Genomic DNA, 26,311 nt, shown 5'->3' on the forward strand with positions numbered 1-26,311 from the left:
TTTTGCTCCATGCTGCCATTTAGACACAGTGGAAACATAGATGTACAGTGGTGCTTTTGCCTGTACAGTATACCTCCACATCTGACTTACCAGCTGCATGACGTGTTCTATACATGAACTAAAATCATCTATTTATAAAGTGACTACATCCATCTGTTGTGTTCTGTCAGTTCTCTGAAATGTGCCCCAGATATGGAGAATTATATTTGGCACTTTAGACATTGAAGCTCTAGTTTTACTGTCTTTTGGCCCCCGTATGTAAGGCTGTCTGCGGTCGCCCCTGGTAACCAGTCACCACGGGCCATTTGTGCACATACACCTGCCTCCCTACCTACCGCGCTGCGCTGCGCTGCGCGAGGCTCCTACAGTAGCTGTCAGATGCGGTCGCGCGCTTCAGCCGCACACCGAACAAAGAGCGACAACACCGATCAGTCCGCTCTATAGAGTTGTACCGGACGGCTGGCGCTGCTTCTCTCCACAGCTGTTTTTGTCTCACTTGGATAGGAGGGCAGTTTGTGTCTGCGTCCCAAGATGAACCAAACCGCCACCGTCTCGCATCAAGTTAAATGCCAGTCTACAAAGGCCATTAAGGTAAGCTGTGAGGACGATTCTCCTCCGCTGTCATCAACTTAAGTGTGTTGTTTTTTGCTCTGTGTGAGCAGCAGCTCCACGAAAGCTCCAAACTTCGGTGCGGGTTTGGCGATCGGGTATGCGCATTGACGCACAGCACTTTGGAGATGGTCAGTGGATGTGCATGCCAGCATCCCTGTTAAAACCCATTAAGTTAGGACTCCTATTGAAACATTTGGATGAGACAGCACTAACGTGATTCCCCCGGTCGTGTTTGAATGAGGGAGCTCTCCACGTCCACTGTGAATGTGTTGGATGAGGAGTCAAACACTGGCGCAGTGGCGAGATTTCATTCCTATCACGTCGTGCTGCTTATTGTTATATCGTCTGTTTGTGCTGAAAATATATAATACAGTCTTCACTCAAGCAGAGCACTGACTTGTCTCTGCCTGTCATCTCCAATTGATTACTGCCAGCCAAATTTGCGAAACATTTGCGCCTTTGACGGTCTTTGAAGGTGCATCAGTTGCTTAACTTCACCGTGTTCTGTCTCGGGAGGTGATCCTGATCCCGACCTGTTGTTACAACCAGTAATCTGAAGTGGCTGCAAGGAGGCAGCGAGAGGTGTGTGTTTTTTAGAGATGAGGTGTAACAGTGAGAGGACAGGTAGCGCCGATTTCTGTTCCAGTCACGATCGCGGAACGTGTGTGCGCGGCGGCATCCGCATTGTCTTCATAAAGCGCGCTTCAAGCCGGACTGAAGGAGTGTGAAACGTGTGTGTGTGTGTGTGTGTGTGTGTGTGTGTGTGTGTGTGTGTGTGTGTGTGTGTGTGCGCGCGCGTCTCATGCAGTGTGTGTGTGTCTGTGCGTGCACGTTTGTGTGCGTGTGTGACTCAACAGCAGTATCGATTTTGCCGCGGGTTCTGCATCACTTTTCAACCTCGAAGTCCCACCAGAGAAATTTAGCTTGGGGCAAATTCATCGATCCTCCTTCCCGCTGTCCCAAAGGCTTTCAATTTTGGAATACGAGGCCGAATGTTTAGAATTAAGCGGAGTAACTTGGGATGAAGGATTGGTGAAAATATGAGATTGGCAATTAGGATCATTAATGCTGTTTTCTTGTGGTTTTTCATGTGTGCGCTGCTGATGCTGCTTCCTTCTCTGTGACCCCTCTGCTGATTCCAGCTCCTCATATGTCATCTGACTTTGTGGTGCTGATGTAGCTCAGTGCACGGATTTCCATCTGGTCCCTTCCACAAAACAAGGAGCTCATAAAACCTACTGTGCTGTGTTTAAAATGAGGCCGCTGCTGCTGTCACACTGGACATGTTTGTAAGGCAGGGCATGATGGGATGCACCATGCTGAGGTTAACATGTACAAAAAAATTCTAATTCAGGGCAGTATGAAGCTCATCTTGGCACATTTTCTCCTCAGGATCTTTTCAACCATTTTATTTTTAGTGTTTCAACCTTCATTGCTGCAGGTTAGTTGGCTGCGTAGGGCTGAAGTGGATGGTGTGTCTTTTCCTCTGATATCAGCATCCCAAGATACCTTTTGAATTTAAAGGATGCTGTAAAAAAAAAACTGCTGTATTTTCATTTATTTAATTTTTTTAGCAGTTTTGATCACGGTTTCTGTATGTTTTGACGACAATTTTCTCACTAGATTAATTGTTGAGATCCAGGAAAAAGGGAAACACAATTGGTTGGATGATCACACATGTTGTAAAGCAGCCAACAGATTAGACAGATTATCCAAGCAGCTTTATTCAGACGGAAAACCCAAAATGAGCATACCTGAAATGTAGTAATCCCTTGATGCACAGGGAAAACATTGTGCATGTTACAACGAGAATATTGCCACTTTCCCAAGAGCATAGTTTAAAAATGAACTTGGTGTGTATGAGATGTGAGCAGCCTGGCTGTAAAAGGTCAATTCGTGCTTGCGGACTGGAAAACAGACTGTGGCCTTGCATCTGCGGTTAGAAGAAACAAACCTTTTATTACTTCAGTTCAAATTGTTAAAGTTTCACGACATAGTAGATTTTGGTATGGAATCAAAGGAATCTAAATCGCACACAAGATTTAAAAACATATTTAAAACCAGCACATTAAAATTAAAAGAAGTGAAGTAAGAGTATCGTAGCGTTTGTTATGAGAGAAAACTCTGATATGAGTGAATGTGGCTGTGCAGGCTTCTCAGACTTTATAGTCATTTTGTTTATTGTTTGTTTGTTTTTAATGCTCATTGTACACTGATTGTTTGTTATAAAGGGGCAGATTACATAAGTTTGTTCTTCTTTCTGCATCTTTTCATTCAGAAGTTTGGAAATTATTGTTTTCATATTGCCTTGAATTGCTTCTCTCTTTTGTCAATGAATGACTAACGAAAGAAAGCATTTGTACGCATCCTATACTTGCACAAATTAAAATGTGAGGGTAAAGAAGAGCTCCTTTCTGTTTAGCTGAACAACGTGAAAAAGTCTAAACTGAAAAAAGGGGGACTTTGCAACTAGTGCTTAACAATTTATATCTACATCACTGTTCAAAAGTTTGGGGTCACTACGACAATTTCATTTTTTGTTCAAGAAAACTCACACTTTTATTCATGTGCTAATTGCACAAGGGTTTTCTAATCATCAATGAGCCTTTCAACACCATTAGTGAACACAATGTAGCATTAGAACACAGGAGTGATGGTTGCTGGAAATGTTCCTCTGTACCCCTATGGAGATATTCCATTAAAAATCAGCCGGTTCCAGCTAGAATAGTCATTTACCACATTAACAATATCTAGACTGGATTTATGATTAATTTAATGTTATTTTAATTGAAAAAACTGCCTTTCTTTCAAAATAAGATAATTTCTAAATGACCGCAAACTTTTGAATAGTGTATATTTTTTGCAGTGAGCAAATTACAAAGACTGTAATTTAGGATACACAGATGGAACTGTTAAATAATGAGATCAATGCTGTAATACACATTTATTTACGTAATTGGAGCAGGTTGAAACTTTCAGGGGTTGTGCAGGCTTCCCAGTGATCAACATGTATGTGGTTTATCATGCACACTGTGCTGTGACTTGACATAAGCCCCGTCTTATCATTTAATAGCCAAAAGTCGTACATTTTGCAATCCATCTGGCCCAGGATTTAAAACTATGGTGTTGATTGTTTCACAAATCCATTGCAACCTCCTTATGTGACAGTCACACTTCTGATGACATCTCTTGTGGCAATGCTACATCAGGTATTTTCAAGCTGTTACACAGTAAACAATGAGCTGAAGCCTGACCAAAAAAAAAGAATATTGCAAATCAAATTATAATTGCAATTAGGTATTTTTTTCAAATCATGCAGCTCTATTGCAGCTAACTAAAATCCCATTTACACTATGTGATAATTAGATTGAGATGCAAGAAGACACTTGTGAGGGAAATGGTGAGACACATCAGTTTGAATTTTGGTGACTAAAGACAGCTGGCAGCAAACTTAAAATGTTGCTATGGCCCTCATGTACAAATCAAGGAATCAGAATATCATGGGAAATGCTGCTGATAAGCAGGGTGCATGTGCCACTTTTGATCACATTCTCAGGGAGGAAACAGTGTATACTCACACATAAACCACACTAACTGAGGTAAAAGGAAAAAAATGTTACTGTGAAGAAAACCTCAAGACGCTGCATTTTCAGCATGATCATAGCGTGTGTCTGCTCTCACATATCTCATTCTGTTTCCAGCGTAGCACAAGACATGTCAAAGCAGGGAAAGAAGCAGACGTGTAATAATGTTCCTACTAAGGTGATGTCCTGCTGCCCTGCTGGTTCATACTCCAACCTGTCACAGTGTACTCGGGCAGTGAGCCATCAGGAATATTAAGAACTTCACTTACACTTTTCCCAATGTGTGAAGACATCAAATGTCTTCGCTACACATCCACTGAAGTCTGGCATGACTCAGATTGATACAAAATGGTGCTAGAGAGGTTGAGATCAGGGTTTCAATAGACCCAGCTTGCATAGTTGGACATGCAGTGAAGTTAGACGAGCTTTATTGTTACACAGACTAAAAGCATTGTAAGAAGTACAGGACTAAATACTGCACATACACCAGTTTACATCTTGGGCCCATCCACATGAGGTTATTCCTAAATATTGAGCTTGTCTGTACAAGGTCCACACAGACCTTCACAGATTTATGCAGATGATGAAATTCATATCCAGTAGACTCTCGTAACCAACAAAAAACTGAACCATGACATCATTAATCACTTATTAAGACAAACCAAGTTTTACAGTTTAGCCTGCAATGGTTGAAATGAAATATTTAGTCACTGTTGCTGTTACAGCTTTCTTGTAAGTATTACAAACTGTGTTTTGGAATTTGATGAGTGCCGTCATGGTCAACTGACAGTATCCAATGTTCAGCATATTTCCGATTACAGGTATCATTATTTTTTCTCGCCATCTGTAGTCTTACGCAAGTTCACACTGAAAGATAAATTTTGAAACATTATCTTTTAATTAAACCAATGTCCAATATAAATAAATACAAACACCTCATGTAGGTTTTGTGTTGGAGTTTGTGTTATTCTTAATTTTGACACCAAGACTTTTGTTTTTACTGCAAATGTGCACTACCAGTCAAAAGTCTGGTCACATCTTCTCATTCAGTGGTTTTTGTTTTATTTTATGCATTGCAGATTAACACTGAAGACATCAGAATTATAAAAGAATCCATATGGAATGATGTTGTTAATAAAAAAAGTGCTCATCTTCAGTATTAATCTACAATGTAGAAAACAATACAAATAAATAAAAAGCATTGAATGAGGAGGTGTGTCCAAACTTTTGAATGGTAGTGTATATTGGATCCAAATATCACTTACTGGTGAAGTATTGACACCGAGACATTTTCTGCTTTGTATGTTTTCATCTCAGCTGTAGCTACCAACGGAAACCATGTAACACAAAGACGTATAATATTTAAATATGCTTCTACTCCGTTAGGTTAAATCTTATTCTGTGCATGAGACCATTTAAGAAACATTCTTACCTCTTACTTTTAGTTACACAGAGCGACTCATCCCCTCAGTTTGACTAGAACTATCTACAAACTGTCACTATGACAAGGAGGGTCATTACAGAGTCAATGCCTGCTTTAAACCGATGGGGATCAGTGAAGGTAATCAGACAAAAAACAGCTAACTGGGTTTCGCAGCCTAAGAAAAAAATAAAGAGACAAGGCAGAAATTACAGTTGTTCAGCTCACTTTAACTTCCTGTCATGCAGACACACGACAGCATCTAACTGTTGAATTTAGTCAGTGTCACATCCACGTGTCTGTAATGACAGCTGATTTAAGTGACAGACCAAAGTTTAGAAAAAGTACGCAGCTCAGTCATTTTAAAGCATTTTTTCTCCTGCTGGATTTTTCTGCAGCTGATGTAAGGACATATACATCGACACAATGACAAAAGTGATCATGGTATTCTGGACATTCTCATCTGCAGACCTTGAAACACATTTTCATGATTGTGAACACTGAGCAAATATAAAAGGCACAATATTCCACAAGCTGAGCCAAAATTACTTTTAGGTTGTCTTACAGTGACAACACACAGAGCCTGAATTACATTCCTTGAGATTATTCAGCCTCATATTCTGTTGCCTAGAGGGCTGCCGTGTGTTGATGTCCTGATGGTTTGCAGGAGAGTCTGCTTCCCAAAAGACAATTTCTGAATCTCTACGAGCAGCAATTTCCTCTTTTCATGGTCTGTCTTTTTTTCCTGTGCAACTGGAGCTGGGGTTGCGCGCTGCTTTCACAACCCATATTGCATAAAATCTCTGAAAATTATAACTGCAGCGAGCAATATTTTCGAGTGCCTGACACCCCGAGGCATCTGCTGCAGCTCGGCATGATGCACTTTGCCTTCAGCTTACAGTGAACCTGTCTCGGAAATCAGTGAAACAAGCAGGGATCATAGTCAGGATTAAGCACTCCAAAACTCCTCTGTGTCACACAAAAAACTCCCGCTAATCTCTCCGTGTCTGACCCCCGTCGTCTGGTGCTGAGGTCTTAACGGGTCTCTGTTATCCTCTTAAATGCCCCCTCTTCAAATCATAGCCATGTCCTTATGCCACAAACCAAGATAAGAAATCCAATTAGGAGGAGGCAGCAGATTTTTCGTGGGCCTTCACTCCTGGGGTCTCACTGAGTTTAACAAGGCTGGATGCGGCTGAGCTGAGGCTCGTGTCATGGAAGTGTCAGGTCCACCCACATGCAGATTGCAGCTATAAACCAGGATAGTCAGAAAAGCAAGGAGCTGTGTCAGTTCTCCTTTACTTCATCGGTAATGGGTGTACAAGGTCATCAAAGAGAAGGTGCTACATTTCTCAAGCTGTGCTGTGACATTGTGAACTCTGACTTACTCGGTGGAGATCTTGACTGGAAGTTTGGGTTAGAGCGACAGCCAGTGATTTATGTAAGTGCAAAAGGACTGAGCCTGTTTTTTATGAAATACCAATTTTAGGATCCTGTTTCATGATGACAAGATAAAGTACATCTGAGTATGAGCGCGCGGCTGTATCCAACTCCCACTACCTTCAAGCCATTTATAGTCACATCACTTTTAAGGTTCTTGAGTGACAAAAAGCATGCAACTAAAAACTGAAGTGATGTGAAGTCTTTAAGCAGTGGGCACAGCAGTGTCTTTCATAAAACCAGAGGTTCTGCTTGATAAAATCACTCTCCTATAGAAGCCTGACTGAGCGCAGCTTCTGCAGCAGGATGCATAAAAGCCCATGGAAGTTCACAACCAAACCTTTGAAATGTATACCCTCATTTTTTTAGACACATCTGTTCCTGCTTCATAGTGTCCTGTTGTATAAATTGTAGTGCCTCCGAATCTGCAGACTGAGAGTTCAGTTTCGCATACTGTGATGTGTTTACTGTCATTGCTTCAGAGTTATGACGGTGCTGGGCTATGAAGGTAAAAAATATATATTCATGTTCCTGACCAGGTAACCCATCCATCCATCCATCCATCCAGCCATCATCTATAACAGGGCTACATATAGAGACAATCAATCACACTCACATTCTCACTTATGGACAGTTTATAATTACCAAAGATCCCAGTAAGGCAGGACGCAGACTGGAGATCTTCAAGGTGCAAGGCGACCGTGCTAAGCACCATGCTGCTGTGAAGCCTGCTGTGGAATCAGTGGGGTAAATAGTTCCAAAGCAGCTGGTATTCCGCATGGCAATCCGAAAACACATAAAAAAAAATTCGGCTCCTTCTATTATATATCTGGACTTGTGAATTTATTTAAATTCACCTTCGAGGACATCAAAATCTCAGATGTACATGATTATACATAAAAATATATTTGTTTTAAATTCAGAGAAAGGTGGCAGAGACAGACTGTAAGACAGAGCTGATAATAGGTAATTCAGATTCAGACTTCTAATCTACCAATATGTCCACAAATACAGACTGAAAAATGAGGACTCAGCATTGGGCATTATTAAAAATGTAGTCAGAAATCATACCTCATGCATGTAAATGTTTGTACGCATTGTCTGGACACAGGCAGCTCCTCAAACTAACACCGCTAATCTGAGAAAGCAGCTTCCTATCTTGTAACTGTGTCTATGTTTTGTCTAGACTCTTTCTTTTTGGGGCAAATTGAGTGAGATGTCATTTTTGAAATCTAATTTAATCCCAGGACACAACTATTTATTGATCGCAAATTACACTGATGAGTTTTATCTGAACAAAAATCATCATCTAAAAAGCCCCTTCACCCCAATGATATCAAAGAATTTACTCTGCATTACAGTGGCCAAGAGGAAAGAAAAATGCTCCGGATGGTCTGTCATGTAAACAATAAAACAGTCTGTTCTCAAAATAGAGCGGTTTTGTCACTAGAGATATATTGGGAGTTTAAACACTGACATCCTTTGATCCAGCTCACACAGAACCTTATTTCAGATAAAGGACTCTGACAAGTTCTTATGTTGCAGCTGAAGTGAAAGCCAATCCGATTTTAAAGATAAGTAATGAGGACAACACTGAGAGACGCAGAGCTGTAATCAAGCTCTGTCCTAAGTCTGGGGGGAAAAAACAACTCTTAGATTTAAATTTCTCCCGTCATGCCTACACTTCTGAAACATCAGTGAGGTAGTTAAACAGTTTAATGCCAAACATGTCCATCTTTCAAAGTGTTTATCTTCAATCTGACGAGCCAAATCCCAGCAGATATGACATTTGTTTAACAGTTCAAAGGATGCTGGCTAGGATTAGTATTAGATGCTCCATATTGCATGATGTATTTATGCCAAATGGTGCCAAATATTCTTAAAGAATGAAACAGATTGAGTCCCTTTTCTTGGATAAACGATGTTTTGAATTCCAAAACACTTCACTTTCATTTTTATTTCACATTGCTTGCTGCACACAATAGCATGCTCACATCCACTAGCCCTTCGAGGTTTTTCCTATCTCTGGCAGGAAGACCGGCATTGTTTGCCGTCTCTCTGCCAGCAAACGGCCCCGACAGCTCTCATCTCCCTAACTCAGCACCCTGGATGCTCGACAACTCAGCTAGCGGGTTATTGAACCTGCGAGGCGTTCCCCTGTTCAGAAGATCTATCACATAAACAGGCTTTAAAAACTGCTCGGGACTGGCTCGCTCCGGGAGTGATAGATTGTTGGAATCAGGCTCATAAGAATGATTGCGTTGGCTCTTGAGTCGGTGAGTCTATAAATTACAAAGCTATGGCAGCTGATCTCAATATATCCTCCCCTCTGAGTACATCTCTCAGTCCCCAGCCTCACCAAGGAATATGTAATAGATGTGTTGCTAATTCGTTTTGTGCTTGAGACATATCTCCCGCTCATTTGCATAAGAGCTTTTTCATGAGAAGGCTTATTTGTCCCCGTTAAAAAAAATAAATAAAATTTAAGAGGATAGAAGCTATTATACTTGCACTCGTGGGACCTATAGAAGGTGTACTGCTGTGTAATGACTTCCCACTTGAAGATCTAAAGTAGCTGCTCCTGAGAACATAATAGAAGCTGTTGTTTTTTGAGGAGGAAAAAAATGAGATGCTAAAAAATTAATTGAGAATGTAAAAAAGAACATTTTGTGTGAGTTGTTCAAAGTTTTTCCTTGAGGTCACTAGAGGTCAACTTCTTCCAACAAGAGCTCAGTAAAATTATTGATTATTGGTGTCAAAGTGTGAATGCTTCTCAGAAAGACTGATGAGTTGTCCTGTGTTATTTTTTTAGTCTTGCAGAAGAGTTTATTAAATTATGATGTCATACTGTCTTTTAATAATATGGAGTGAAGTAACTACATTGTCTGTCTGATAAAGCAGAGTCTCTGAATGTCAGTAAGTGGGAACATGTCAGGCCCAAAATGGCTACTCATTAGGACTGCAAGGCATATGGTTTCAGCATGGATGTTCTTATTCTAATGCAGATTTATACTTTAGCAGGAATGTTGCATAACATAGAAGTGAAAGCAGTGTTGTGTTTATTAAAATGTGAAAGTGCAATGGCAATGTTTAGACTCCGTGAATAATTCTGAAAACTGTTATTTTATGACCGATCAAGAAACAAAATAATACTAATAGTAATAAAAAATCCTGATTGTACTTTTGTTTACAGTCGTGGAGTTCTGGTCAGTTGGAAACATTTTGGCTACAAAAACAGCAACCCAGCAACTGTTATAACCACAGGAAGTAACAAAAGCCATTAATTTAACTGAGCGCCAAAAAGATCTGTGTAACAAGTGCAAAGCCAGATCTGAGTGATATCCAGAGCAAAAAAACTATTTCAGATGCCTTTATCAGTGTTACACCACATGGAATAGTGTCCAAACGGTTCTCATTCACTTCGACTTTCTTAAAAAAAATACATTTTTAATCTGTAGATGTTCTTCTTTATAAAATCATCCTAATCATTCTAGAATAATAAATCATCTGCTGATCACTGCTGCATTTAAAAAAAAAATCCATCCATTAGAGGAAGGCGGAGCCATCCATCCATTATCTATACACCGTTTAATCCTCATTAGGATCGCAAGAGGCTGGAGTCTATCCCAGCTGATTTAGGGTGAAGGCAGGGAACACCTGGACAGGTCGCCAGTCTATCACAGGGCTATTTAGAGAGGCAAACAAGCACACTCACATTCACCCCTACCGACAATTTAGAGTTACCAATTAACCTCAGCATGTTTTTGGACTGTGGGAGAATTCTGGAGAATCTGGAGAAAATCCACTCATGAGCAAGGAGAACTTGCAAACTCCCAGCAGAAAGATCCCAGGCCCAGGCTGGGACACTAACTGGGGATGTTTTAGCTGCAAGGCACCAATGCCAACCACTGAGCTAATGTGCAGCCTTTAAAAAAAAAAGAAAAAAAAAAGACATACCATAATGTGAAAAACAAAATGCTACATTATTAATCCCCCCCCCCCCCCCCCCAATGTGGCACAACCCAACTTCACAGGTGTGATTGTGCTGTGATACTCTAGCAAGAAACTCTTGATGCAGTGTGATTTCCTGCTTTTTATTATTTAGTGATCATAAGTTTTTGGTAATAAAATGAACAGATATGTCTCAAACACTGCAGCAAATTATGCAAATCTTTTCGAGGTCATTAGTCTTCCAGTACATTAAAGAAAGTACGTTTTTGTATTGGAACTTTATGACAGGAGGGATGTCATGTAACAGTTCAGTGATTAGGATGCAGTTAGTGTTCATTAAATTTACAAATCTGTGTGTCTAAAGAGGAACCCATATGGTGTTAAATTCTTGTTTGATGCTTTATAAAAAAAAAAAATCTCTCCATAAGGAGGACGGTAGGTGTTTGTATCCCACAGGTGTTGTTTGTTTTTGTTTGCTTTACCATTTTCATCTTTCATAGGGTTTCCATATGGAAGGGCCATATGTCTGTCTTATCTGGTTGTCCTGATTGCAGGAAAAATATTTGAAAACATAAATTGACTTGGTGCCATTTTTCAGAAGTCATCAACAGAAAACAAACTTTGTGGTCTTGTTGCATTTCTAACTTAAATATAGTTAACATACTGTCATGCAGGGCTGGTGTAGCAGCAGCGGTATGGAGGAAATGGGACTGTTACGATCCAACCTCTAGGGGTTGGCTGGATGCAACAAAAAAACAGATGTTATTGGTTAAGGTGAGGGGATTTATTGCTTAGTGGCCAACGGAACATAAGAGTGACAATACAGAACACAAAACTGGTGAGTGTTGCTAAATCAAAGAACAGAATAAAAACCAAATGAAGGCTAACAGAGTTTCCCAAACTATCTAAACCCAAAACAAAGCAACTGAACTCCCTAGCCAAACATAAGTACAACAGCAACACCCACCACCAGTAACAAAAACTAATACAACAGTGCAATGACAAACTAAACAAAACTGGTGCCTTACATTCACACATTTGACCACACACGTAATGAAGACTCAAAACTCGAATGGCTTCTTCACTAAGCCCACAGTGTCTGTAGCATTCACCACGAGTGTCTACAGACCAAAGTGGTCTGTGGTATCTACCAACCCAACCACACATATCCACAGACCAGAACTCATCAAAATGCAAACAAATGACCACACACAGAGAGGCACCAGGGCGGACTGGTCACAAATACTAGCCGCCCTGACTAACAGCATGGTTGCAGGTATATAGCCTGCAGGTGTGGTGCTGTCTGCATCTGGTTGGTCAAAGATGGAGGGGAGCTGGAGGGTGGCCCTATCAGGAAGGTCGGAGGGCGGGGAGATTGCAGTGCAGGTCGTCAGCTCTGGTGTCAATAGCTGGAATGACACACCAATACTGGTGACCGTAACAGGGGCTATGGAAGATGCAAACTGGAGTTTTAGAGTTGTCAAAAATGTATCGCTTATTTCTGTAAATTAATGTCACTAATCGATCTGTGTTTTTGTGTTCATAATATACACTATCGTTCAAAATTTTGGGGTCACTCAGAAATGTCCTTATTTTTGAAAGAAGGCATTTTTTCCCCAATGAAGATAACATTAAATTCATCATAAATACAGCCTAGCCATTGCTAATGTGGTAAATGACTGTTATAGTTGGAAACAGCTGATTTTTAATGGAATATCTCCATAGGGGTACAGAGGAACATTTCTAGCAACCATCACTCCTGTGTTCTAATGCTACATTGTGTTCACTAATGGTGTTGAAAGACTAACTGATGATTAGAAAACCCTTGTGCAATTATGTTAGCACATGTATTAAAGTGTGAATTTTCATGGAAAACATGAAATTGTTTGAGTGACCCCAAACTTTTGAACAGTAATGCATGTTATGTAATATGAGAACTTGATAGTATGGGTCTTAATAAGGTCCACATTTTTGGACCTGATCTAGAAGGAATCCATTGAAGACCTACTCAAGACCTGACCGCATTCATTTTCCAAACAGAGAAACCTGATCCAAAGAGGACCCACCTGAGAACAGCCATTACTAATTGGAATAGAGATGAGGATCATCAGACATAATCCAAAATCTGGGAAACCAGGACACACTGTAACATAGTAAGATACTAAGAACAGATGTAAAGCCGTGGGAAGTTAAATAATTTGTTTATATGGTTCAAAGGCAAATTTTCCTGTCTTTGAAAAGTTCTGTCAGTACCTCTTGCACCACATAGGATCATCTTCTTTCATTATCAATGAATTATAGATGAAGGCCTCATTATAAATGAAAGCTGATTTGGTGCATGCTGGGATCCATTTGGATCTACTCATGTTGACCTACAGATGTGAGGCCTGTGGCAGTAAAACTGGACCCTGTCCAGCAGACTTAGTAAAATTTGTATCCAGTCTGACTCAGGCATCAGGTTGGATCTCTGATCATCAGAACAAGTTGGACCTCTGAAGACCTATTCTCTAAAGGTTGTGGTTCATGTGGTGAAGGTTTTTTTTGCCTACTCAAATGGTTGCCATATCAAATTCCACATTGGCTCGGTAGCGCTGAAACTAAAATCAACTGATGCCTTGCTAGTTAAACCAGCACCATTGTGACATTCCTAATCCCACCTACATGGTGCGGTGCTTCAGATAGTCCAGGAATGTTCTTATATTCTGATTAAAGTAATGTGTAATTTATCAATTATGCTAAAGGCGATTTTTTGATGACTTATCCAAAACAAACATCAAAAACTTGTTTCATTAATATTTACTCTGTATAGGAATGTGGCATACATTTATTTGTCTGACTTTTAGCAACATTGCTCAAAAACAGACTAATGGATTTGGATGAAATTTACAGGGAAGACCAGAAATGACACAAGGACCAAGTGATTAGATTTTGGCAGTGATGTGGCTAATGGTCTGGATCTATGGATTTGTTAAAGATTTCTGTATCATTGTGAGATCGTGGCTCGGCATCACTGTAACCTTGACAACAAGTGAACACTACGACAGCTGCCTGCTGATGATCACATGATTACAAATTGATCACTGCAGGCTTATCGGGGCTTGTCCATCAGAAATGATATAAGGAAGAATTTATTAAATTGTGGGGGTGTTTCCAAGTCCCATCAATTCCCACAGCCTGCTACATATTTAGGTCATGAATAACACATGCCTGTGCTCAGCGCAAGGTCATTTTGTTTGTGGGTACATCTATATTAAATGGCCACATTATATTTTTTCATGAATTTTTTTAAAGAATTCAGTCGTCTGAAATCATACAATAACTGAGCAGCCTTGGCAAAGTACTGCGTTCTCTGAGTGCTTTTCTTTCTCACTATTTCCATTTTTTAATCCTCATGTAATTTTCATGTCACTGTCATATGATGTTAATGATAAAAATAATAGACACTATTTGTCAGATACTGAATCACTGTATTTCATAGAAAGCCTTTCGCTCAACTAGAAAATGTATTTATTTATTTTCTTATTTATTTTTTCACTTTCATCTTGAATGTCTGAATTCTCATAATTTTATGACTTAATTCTTTGCTTTCTAAATATTAGGCAACTTCCCCAGCTCCAGATTTTTTTTAACAACTTACAATGGCTCTAATATTTTGTTGTAAAAAAACAATACAAAAACAAGCATTAAACAGTTGGAATAATTTATTTCTGAGAGACCACACACTTTAGCACACAGCTGTGGGAAAATAATCCAAAAGCAAATGACCAAATATTTTTGGGGCTCATTCAGATATATTTTAGACCAAATTTGGTAAGTGTGTAGGTGGAGTACAAGTACACAAAAGTGTTTGCACAAAAGTGAGAATGGCATAAAATCTGTGTAGGTGGAAATGAGCGTGTGTGAAGATAGATACATGCCGAGCTAAGGAATCAGGAAGAAAAAATATCTGTGTATGGCTCCCAGCCCAGGATTTTGGAGTAAAATGAGCATTAAGGTACATTGCCGCAGACCAGAGCCGTTTTACCAAAGATTTTTTAACATCCTGACAGTGATTAGAGAACTGATACAAACAGACAGAGGCAAGCGAGACCGTCAGTCCAAAGCGGTCTTACATACAGTTACTGGTCATCTCAGGAAACACTGTTGTAATATCATTGCATTTCTGCAGCACTGCTGGATTCATTTTGAGAGTTAATAAAGGATCCAGATCAGACCTTTTTTTAATTCCACCTGTCAACGCCTGACACCTAAATTTCCCACAATGCAACTTGAGCAATGATGGCTTAGCAGGAGATTTGACTTTGATCTTCAATGTGTAATCTATCCTGGAACTGCTAACCTCAGGCAGAGGTGAGCAGAAGGGGACAGAGGTCTGACAAGCTCACATCTTTCCAATTCCACAAATTTCTGTCATTTTCCAAATTTGTAGTTTTCAAGTACAATTCATCACACTTCGCACAGTTCTCTGGAGCGACAAAAGGCTTTATACAACAAGAGAAGTGCTCTCCACCACTTTCATACGTTAACCCTTTCAACCCTGCTCGTTCCTTTAAAAAGAACAGACCACATCTGTAAAATGTAACCCACTGCCATTTCTCAAAGGTTGCTGAGCATGGAATTTCTGATGGAGAGACCACAGAGTACTAAAGTAACTAACGTATGTGTAACTGTCAGTTTACACTGTCATTCAGAAATTTGGGATCACTTATAAATGTCCGTATTTTTGAAAGAAAATAATTTTTTTTCAATGGAGATAACATCAAATGAAGCAGAAATAAACTCGAGATGTTGCTAATGTGGTAAATGACTATTCTAGCTGGAAATGGATGATTTTTAATGGAATATCTACATAGGGGTACAGAGGAACATTTCCAGCAACCATCACTCCTGTGTTCTAATGCTACATTGTGTTAGCTAATGGTGTTGAAAGGCTAATTGATGATTAGAAAATCCTTGTGCAGTTATGTTAGCACATGAAGAAAAGTGTGAGTTTTCATGGAAAACATGAAATTGTCATAGTGACCCCAAACTTTTGAACAGTAGTATATGTATTTCAGATATCAATAATTCAGTTCCTCCCAGTCAACAGAACTCTTCGGATATCCACAGTATAATTCTTCAACAAAAAATGACACACTTTTATTGTTCATCTATATTACTGTAGGTTTCTCATCACTGATCCCTAAGCCAGTACTGAGTCTCAGCCATCATGTTGCATTAAAATCTGTCCCATATTTTCAAGTAATTGCATCCCTCCAATGATGTCTGTTTGTTTGATGTTGTAATTTAAATTTTAGCTTCTAAGGATGTACTGATCAAATGTTTTGTTTTTTTTAATGTCAATTAAGCTCCAGATCTTCACAATGTGAACTGCAAATAGCTGCAGCTGAATTATGACTAGTATTAACTCCGGTTTAAGACATCCATCCATCTATTATCTATACACACTTAGTCCTCATTAGGTTTGTTACGGGGCTGGAGTCTATCCCAGCTGATTAAAGGTGAAGGCAGGGGACACCTGGACAGGTCACCAGTCTATCAAGAGGCTACATATAGAGCCAAACAATCACACTCACATTCACCCCTACCTAGAATTTAGAGTTACCAATTAACCTCAGCATGTTTTTGGACTGTGGGAGGAAGCTGGAGAACAGGGAGAACATGCAAACTCCATCCAGAAAGATTCCAGGAAGGATGGGATGCGAACCGGGGATCTTTTAGCTGTGAGGTGACAGTGCTAACCACTGAGCGCCTGTGCACACCAGAATAATGACTTGTTGAAGCTAAAATTGAGATTTTCGGAATTGGACTTTTGAATGAATTCTTAATTTTGAGTTGTCATTCTTACTCGTCAAAATACAGTTACAATTATCTTGACTGAAAGCAGTTTTAGAAATATTTAAAATGTAATTCCAAACATTCATTAAAATCTGTTAAAATGTAAAATAGACGTGTCCGTTCATCCTGTGTTTTTCTGTGAGACATCCTGGCAACCAGCACAAACACAGCTTTCTTGGTGGAGGTAAAAGGTGAACAGGGCCAATGGGATGGTGTCAGTAAATGATGAAAGGCTTCTTGTCAGCTTGTGGTCATTTCTGCTCAGCACCGTTGTAGCTGAATTTACAGCAGTGTTGTTCTTTTGAGTTGATGGATAATGACTAGGGGAACAGCTGGCAGAATGAATCAAAGGAGACTTTGTTGAAGTTAGGTCATGACCTGGTGGTGCCTCATGCAGAGAGGAGGGAACGCAACCTACAGCCTCAGTTCTCCCTAGTTTGTGTTGACAGTGAGTCAGTGACAGTGTTGTCAGTGTTGAGAGGTTTTGGTTTCAGCCACAGACGCTGCTACTTCAGTATTCCTGCTGTCTCTAATTAAGCCTTCTGTGTTGATTTGGTGATTTCTTTTCAACTGTTTAGCCTTGGAGGAGCACAGTGTTGCAGTAGCTAGCACTGTTGCCTTACACCAAGAAGCTTCTGGGTTTGAACCTGCTGGTCAGCTGGGGTCTCTGAGTGCCTTCGTGGGTTTTGTCTGGGTGCTCCGACTTCCTCTCACAGTCCAAAGCCAAGTAGGGGAGGGTAATTGATGATTCCAAATGTAAGTGTGAGTGTGCATTGGTTGTGTCTCTGTGTGTTCACCCAGTGATGGTCTGGCGACCTGTGCAGGATGTGCCCTACCTCTGTTCTAGTGTCAGCTGGGACAGATTCCAACCCCCTGGGACCTACCACAGGATAAAGTGGGTCTAGCTAATGGATGAACGGATCAATGTTTGTCCTTGTGTTTCCAATCAGATAAGAGAAAGTAAAACAAAATATTAAAGTGCTTTGTGTTTCTTTGTTATTATTAATAAATTGATCGCACATAAATACATACAATTTTTCCTACTACTTCAAGACAAATGCTAATATGTAGTCAAACGGCAGTCTTTTCTCATGGGAATGGCCTTGAGAAGAATGTGTGTAAAAAAGCAGTTCAGTGTTTTGTTGGTTCAATGGCAGTCTATTTAGGAAAAAGCAAGGCAATAACCTGCACACATTAGTATTCCAGCCTTGTCTCTATTTCCTTTACAGAAAAACAGCGAGCCCCCTGACGAGTGAGAACAAAATCGGAGTGTTTTTATTCTAATCAACACCAGTACACTAACAGCCCAGTGTGTTTGGGGTGACGTACAGCTACTGTGACTCTTGAATGAGGATGGACATCTAATGTGTCACATTTGCAATCTCAGTGAAAAACACGGATTAATTAATAAACAGAGGTGTATATTTTTATTCAGGATCAGGCAGGGGTGGATGGATCGGTTGCTGGTCACTTGCTAAATGTAATCATCAAAGCAAAGCCTATTGATCATTCTCACCAGTTCTCTGCAGCTTTCCAAAAAGTCAGATTTTTAGGTCAAGTAAAATTTATTGTCTTTAGTCAGATTAAAATTTAACACAAATTGCCAGTAGCTCCACTATGTACTGATTTGTGCAACTCCTCACTGGCAGAAATCTCAACAACAAGGAGTGCAAAGTTAGCATGAGCCATAGAAACAGGAGACTGGAGTTCAGGTCAAGATATTGTAACTCTCCTTCTTTTTACTCAATCAAAAAATTTGTTTAGAATCAATAAGTGGTTCTGAATCAAATCATGATACCAACAGGCAGAATCAAATTGTAAGATTGCTCATGAGATTACCACAGTGTCACAGTGAGTGTTACCTACTCCATCTATCCATCTATCCATTAGTTACACCTGGTTTTTCCTGTAAAGGGTTTTTGGGGCTGGAGCTGATCCTAACTGACATTTGGGTGAGGGGCAGGATGCACCCTGGACAGGCTGCCAGTCGATCACAGGACTAAAATTACCGACTCTTGCTGACGTTTTAATCTGTATACAGTAAACTGCATGTATGTGTGTGTGTGACAAGTGTTATTGGCCTGGTCATAGTCAGACCACAGCAGGCAAGGGGAAAACCATCTGCCTCACAGTTAGCCAGCAGTCTGTCCAGCGGTTTCCTGTCTCTACACTCTGCCAAGTTTTAAGTTTGAAGCTGTGTAAGATTTTTGTGGCAGTACATAAACCAACGCTACGAAAAGTGTGATGGGGAGTTTATCCATCTCTCTTTTTAAAATATATTATTTTGGCCTTTGTAGAGAGAGACAGGAAACATTGGGATAGGAGTCAGGTTAACAGCCATGGGTCAGACTCAAACCCATGACCTCTGCGTTGAGACCTCAGCCCCTGTTGATGGGTCGTCCGCTGAGCCTGTTGATCTACAGGGGTGCCTGTTTAGCCATCTCTCAATACTGAAGGGGAGGACATACAGTACATGCATATGATCAGAAACAGAGTAGATCCAAAGTATCTTTGTGGTGATCAATTGGTTGCTGTTGTGAATAATACACTTCAAGAATTTACCCTCTGAGATCACTGTTCAATTTTCCTACAGCCAGATTTGCACATTTAGTACCATTTGTGGTAAGACCAATGAAAACAGTCAAACCTCATTCACCCTTTCTGTCATTCACTTGTCACAGAAAGTATTCACGGCTATCTCAGTGTAGCAGTGAATGGGTTTACCTAGTTCCGTGTTGTGTTTATTAAGTACTCCTCGTGTCTATTTGATTGTACTTTAACATTCCAACGGGATGTAGAAATCCTTCAGTGTACACTTTAAGCAATGCCACTACATAAATGCAACATGTATAAAACATACCTCATAGGTTGATGCAGTAGCATTTATGAGGTGTGAGGATGTATTTACAATACTGCTTACACAGAGAAGGAGGCTGTGGAGAGGAAGTTAAACTAGAAACTGGCGTGTTATGACATCTGAATGTTACTGTAGGTACCAGGCTGCTTTAAAAGGACTGTCTCCCGGTGATAAAAGACATTTATGATTAGAATGTTAGGATGGACCTGAAAGGCATGCTGTGACATTTCAGTTTATTTTACTGAACATCTATCTATCTATCTATCTATCTATCTATCTATCTATCTATCTATCTATCTATCTATCTATCTATCTATCTATCTATCTATCTCAGCATTTCAATTCTTAAATGTCAAATTATCCCTTGAGGACAACATCTTGTACATTTAAACGTCCATCTCTATCACCCCCACAGTGTACTGCAGAATTACAGACCCTGAGAACACCTCCTAAGACGAGCAGTGCAAAAGCACCACTGAGATGACAAATCTACCTTCTCCTTTTGATCAGTTTTCATTCTTTTAAAGAAGAAACCCAATTGTCTGAAAACGCAGACATTCCTGTTCACTGGTAACTTTACAAGAAAAATTCAACATTTCTGTGGTTTCTGTTTGTACCCTCTCTTGCCGAATCCACAGAAACTGTATTTGCCTTGTGGATGTATTAAGGAGCAATTTGAGTAGACTAAAATTCAATTTCACTATATTACTGTGACAAGTTCCAAAATTGTACCACATTCCACTTGCACTGCACAAGCAGATTTGTTTGTACTCAGGAAATTACTAGAGAAGGACATCACTGCAGTGGCCAGGTTTGTATTGACTTCGCAACAATATAAGAATGGTGCCTATTGTTTGGTTTCTTTTGGAAAAGCAACAGAAATCTTTCAGCCTGTGTATGTGTTTGGGAGGTTTTCATCCAAGATTTCTGTTTATGGGCGAAAGCGGAAGTTCACAAGTTAGACATTCTATTTTCAGCCAAGGATTAGTAGGCCCTTATCTGCCCCCTCGTGGATACACTCTGTAATTCTGCACATACACACAAAGCATGCAAGCAACGATGCTGGCACTGCAGCCGCTGTCTTTTCATATGCATTGGTAAGAAACATCCGCAGCTTAAGGACCCACGATATTGACATTTACTCTATAACCACATTATGAATCCATGTTAAATGTCATTGCAACTGAACACTGAGCTTAAGGTGAAAATCAGCATGTATCTGTTCTTTACCCGTAGGGATGACTCATCATGCTTCATGAGTGGACTTCGTTGATTTAACACTGTTACACTCATGCGGGGTTGAGAGGGTTACTATGAATCTATTCCAATACAATTACTTATAACTCCAAGTACCACAATATTAAAGTAATGTAATTTGATTACTTTATGAGGAAAGTCAAGAGGAAAGAAAATATGAATTTGATGACTTTGAAGTGTAGGTTTCTCGGTAATGTGTAATGCTTGAACTGACCCCTCAGACGGGTCAGTAGAAGAGATGCCACTGTGTTGTAGAGGGGAAAAAGCTAACCGACGAAGCTGATTAATACAGTAATACTACATTATAGCAATAATTAAATAAATAATAATATGTAAGCCTAAATTTACTATTGTGGAACAGACACCACCTTTTTATTAGTGTATTACTTCCTCAACACTCCATCCATCCATTCTCTATACACCGCTTTATCCTCATTAGGGTCGAAGGGGGTGCTGGAGCCTATTTTCTCAACACTGAAAATTGAAAAAAAAAAGACGGTTTACCATTGTTATATGTGTGTTCTTATCAAGCACAATAATGTTACTACAGCAAAGATCCCCCTGTGGGATTATAATATGAAAAAAAAGTCTGGAATAAAACATTTGACATGACAGAAAAATATTTCAATTTCAGTCAACAAATCAGATGTTTGCAGTGAAATAAAAATATCTCAAGAGCTGTGTTGGGGCTTGGTTCTCAACATGAGGACAGCTGATATGTAACAAATGATACAGCTGTGAGCCTGTTTGTGTGACAGCTCACCTGTGTGAAGTGAAGAAAAATATACAGCATCTTTTACAGTTAGATCCTGACTCATCCTGTCTCCATGTTGGGGATAAATTTTAATTGCACTACCCGCCCAAAAACAAAGTCGCACACTCCAATATTTCATTGGACTGCCTTTAGAGTATGGCGCACATTCAACGTAGCATCACTTCGATAAGCTACTGCAATGTCACAGCATTTATTTCTGTCCAGAGTTGCATTCATTTTGTGCCAGGACCACTGCGCAAAGTTTTCTCCAGTGCACCCTAAAGATTCTCAGTGAGATTGAGGTCTGGACTCTGTGGAGGCCAATTCATGAGTGAAAATGATGTCTCATGGTCCCTGATCCACTCATTCACAATGTGAGCCACATGAATCCTGGCATTGTCAGCTTGGAACATGCCTATGCCATTAGGGAAGATAAACTCCACTGATGGAAAAAAATCTGGTCATTCAGTATATTCAGGTAGTCAGCTGACCTCATTCTTTGTGAGCATAACATTGCTGAACCTGACCAACTCAGATCACAACCTTAACCCCCACAGGCTGGTAGACACTAGGCATGAGTGCATCACTGAGTCCAGATTTAGTCTGTTCCAAAGTGATGGGCCCATCAGGGTAAGAAGAGAGGTGGATGAAGTGATGCGTCCACCTCTCAGTGGTTTTCTTAGAGCTACACAGCCGTCACAATCCTTTGAGTTTCCTTCACATTATGCATGCGGAAATGCTCTTACTTTCACGATTAAACATCGCCGTGAGTTCTACTGTTGATTTCCTAGGATCATTTAAGAGTTTGTTCTGACCCCGTTTGTTCCTCAAAGATGATGGTTCACCACTATCCTTCCAGGTTTTAGCAATACATTGGACTGTTCTTAAATGATTTTAGTAGTTTCAGAAATCTCCTTAGTTGGTTTCTTTGCTTGATACAGGCCAATAATTTGACTCTTCTGAAACAGATTAACATCCTTTCCACAACCACAGACTATGTCTTCCAACATGGTTGTTTAAGAAATGAGAAGCTCCTCACTGCATCAGCTAGGGTTAAAGAAGTTGTTGCAGCTGAAACATATTCATCATAACATTTAATAAAAGCCCAACCAGGGACAGGAGTTGAAACTTAGCTTAATGCTATACACTCTATGCAATACATTAGATGTTTTCTATGTTAATTACATGGTCCCTGATCAGATAAATAAATAAATAAAATTCATCACTGCAGTAATTATCCAATGGAAGGCTTTGACCTATTTCATTAGATAAATCCAAGTTGCAAATTTTCTTTGGGCAAGCAGCATATGAGTAGCTTGATTAATGAAGCTTCTGCTGTTGTGTATTTATGAGCACAACTCTTTCTTTGGAGACGTTGAAAATTATTACACAACATCATAACATGATACAGTTACCTTTTTTGTCCTGATTATGCAACTTACAACTTGTGATGGAAAAAAATGTATCAGAATCAATGCAGCAGAAACCTATCTTTTTTTTTATTGGTTTGTTTCTTTCAGAGCAACAAAGTGGCCATAGGAAGGATGGATGTCCTGACTGAATATTGGACTTTAACATGCGAGCTTACTGTTGCTTTTTATTCTAGACTGAAAGTCTATGTTATTGTTTTTACCTTTCACTTTTCTATATCTTTTATTTCACACCTTCTTCTTCAAACTCAAATTACTCACAATGCAACCCATCTGCTTGCAGTTAAGTCAAAGGGTGTGTTATGCTAGTGGTGGCAAACATTACAAGACAATAAAATCATGCACAAGCATACTCAAGAACAGTTTGTTCCCCAGAGAACCTCAACCTCCCCCCCCTCCTCCTACCACTCACCTATAACCACCTTCTCATGTGATGATCTTTGAATGTTGTGACTGCTTGTCTATGAGTGATTTCTGAATGCTTTTGTGACTTTGTGATCTTTTTGTGCTGTGTTTGTGTGCATGGGAAAGATGCCAGTCTGAATTTCATTGTACTTGTATAATGGCAATAAAGACATTCTATCTAGCTGAGAGATGAGGAGTTGGCTGCAGAGGCCTGCAAAGCTCAGTTCATTTGATGTGTAAATCAGTGAAGTTTCCCTTCAGTGCTCGGTGTAAACGTGTAAGTGATTTATTGCTAAGTGATTTCTTCAACTGCAGTCGCTGCTGGACACAAACCTACTTCAACTGAGATGCAGAAAACATTGATTGTGGCATAGCATGTGTAAACATTTGGTTCTTAGGTGTTTGATCTACAGTTGGGGATCAATGAAAGGTGATATAAGAGGACTGTCACACTATTCCCTCAAATGAAAACATGCTTCTGTGTATATGAAAAATTAAAATCTGCCTCCTTTAAATTTTTTAAATTTAGATTTGCTCGAAACCTTTACATATATTAATAATATAATATTAAATCAAGTGTTTAAAAACAAACATTAATTCTTCATATATTTGTAATCAGAGTTAATTCAAGCATGATTGGAACCTTACAGGAAGTTATTTCTTTATTTGTTTATTCAGTGCTAAATTGTGATGGTTTCAGGAAACTCCTGCCCTCCCACAGTGAGGACCTAAAGCGCAGGCTGCTGGTCAAGGTAGAGCAGATAACCTGCAGCTGAAGCTAATGTGATTCTCCCCTGTCTCCCCTGGGGGCCGGTGTGGGAGACTGTCTTGCTCTGCTCTGCTCTCGGCTTCAAAACAACACATTTGATCTGTCTAACTGTAGCCAGCATCTGCTGAAAGGTTGCTGTTTAAACAGAATATAAGATGAACGGTGAGGAGGGGGAAGCAGAGCTGTTTGGGTTCCAATGATTGTTAAAACCGCAGCCGGTTGAGGAGGCTTTTAGACAAAGAAACCTTTGAGTGCCAAGGACTCTTCTTCTTGCAGAGGACAGGCTTTTCAGAAACTTTCCACATGAACATTGTGCTGTTTTTTTTTTTTTTCTGTTATCCTTGTTCATGTGAGAAAGAGGCAAGGTGTTGATTGGTGCGACATTTTGAGATTAATCTGTGAAAAGCTTCAACTCCGCCATGCTGCCTTAAGCGTGAAGGCTTTTCCCTTTCTTTTTGGTAGTTTTAAATGCAGCATTACATTAGATAGAACCAGTATTTAATGTTTTGTTTCTTACCTTCCTGTAATTGTAGTCTGCCCTCTAAGAAGAATGATCCAATATACCATTTTATTATAACCCATCATTACATTTTATTATTAAGTAACCTCTAGCAGCCCTGTGAGATGGTTATGATATGGTTTACACCAACCGGTTTACGCAGGGCTTCTAATGATACTATTAGCACTTATGGGGGTAATTAAGGTATGTTCTCTTCATGCCCACTTGCTGCAATTTGTGTCAGTTTCTAGAAATCTGAGAAAAAGGATCCTGAATCAGCCTCAGAATTGTTACGTTTTGGGCTTCCTAAATTCTCAACATACTCCATCGATGGTCATCTTTACATTCATGAGTGCACTGCAAGCAGTAACTGCTAACAGCTATTTCGCCAGGCTTTCAATGATGCCAGATTAAAATATATGCTAAAATAACGTGACTCACAGCCTAACTCAGTGAATCAGCATTTGGCTTCCTACCTATAGGAAGCCAAATGCAAGCAGATTATTACAACCTACAGTTGTATTTTATTGTTGAGCCATTTGTGTGAGATAACATCTTTCCTTTTAGCAAATTCCCCAAAACGACCAAGTAACAAATCTAACTATTGGTGGTGGTAATTATTTTGAGTGCAAAGGTGTAGTAAGCCCTGTCACAGAGCCACAAGGTCACCATAAGGAGGATGGAGAGGCAGATGGATGGGTTCATTTCTATTATTGTAGCCACGACAACAAAAGCCTTCTTCTAACCTTTATAAAGCACTCACTTTATGTGGAGTTATAATCTGTCTAAACTGCTTTTGTGCCAAAAACTAATCAACACTTTACCCCAGCACTGTCACATCATGAAAGGATTAGTTTTTTCCAACAGTGATTTGAACAGATTACCTGACGGTTATCGCCTGCTGCTGCTATGGGTCATCTTACAGAGTAGAGGCAAACCAGCTGTCTGCTGTTTCATGTGAGATGACTTGCTGTGTAAATCAACAAAGGTTTTATGACAGACAACAGCTGATCATGGATTAAAGCTTTGGCATGTTTAACTTACCGCGGCACATTTGTTTCCCATGGGCACAGCAGCTTGGTGGTTAGAACTTTCACCTTGCAGCTAGAAGATTTCCGGTTCATGTCCCGTTATTCTGCATGGAGTTTGCATGTTCTTCCTGTTCTCCGGCTTCCTGTCTCGGCCCTGCTCAGGTTAATTGGTAACTGTAAATTGTCTGTAGGTGTTAATGGGAGTGTATAGATAGTGGATGAATGGATATTGTTCCCATGTCATCATTTGGCAGCCACCAAGAAAGTAACAAAGCCAACCGTTTACTGACTCTTTCAACTTTGTTTCACTTTTCATAATCCACTAAGAGAAATACACTTTCAGTACTTACAGGCACCTGGGTCTAGAATACATTTAGAGTATCTTGGAGTCCCTGATTGGATATTCACTGAACAAAATAGGCTGGACTGTCAAATGAATGTATTCCTCCTTGCCTTTGCTGTGG

The 26,311-nt window shown here is 39.9% G+C and overlaps 1 protein-coding gene across 1 annotated transcript in view; it reads left to right on the forward strand.

The window, feature by feature from the left end:
• The first annotated feature begins 328 nt into the window (after nucleotides 1-328).
• The window catches only part of LOC110969391 (inactive dipeptidyl peptidase 10-like), a 282,362-nt gene continuing 256,379 nt past the window's right edge, over nucleotides 329-26,311 (forward strand). The window contains 1 exon segment of the mRNA XM_051958998.1: nucleotides 329-591. Within this exon segment, the coding sequence (XP_051814958.1) occupies nucleotides 532-591 (60 nt within the window). The 5' untranslated portion in view covers nucleotides 329-531.

Source organism: Acanthochromis polyacanthus, chromosome 14, assembly GCF_021347895.1.
Source record: "Acanthochromis polyacanthus isolate Apoly-LR-REF ecotype Palm Island chromosome 14, KAUST_Apoly_ChrSc, whole genome shotgun sequence".
Lineage (NCBI taxonomy): Eukaryota > Metazoa > Chordata > Actinopteri > Pomacentridae > Acanthochromis > Acanthochromis polyacanthus.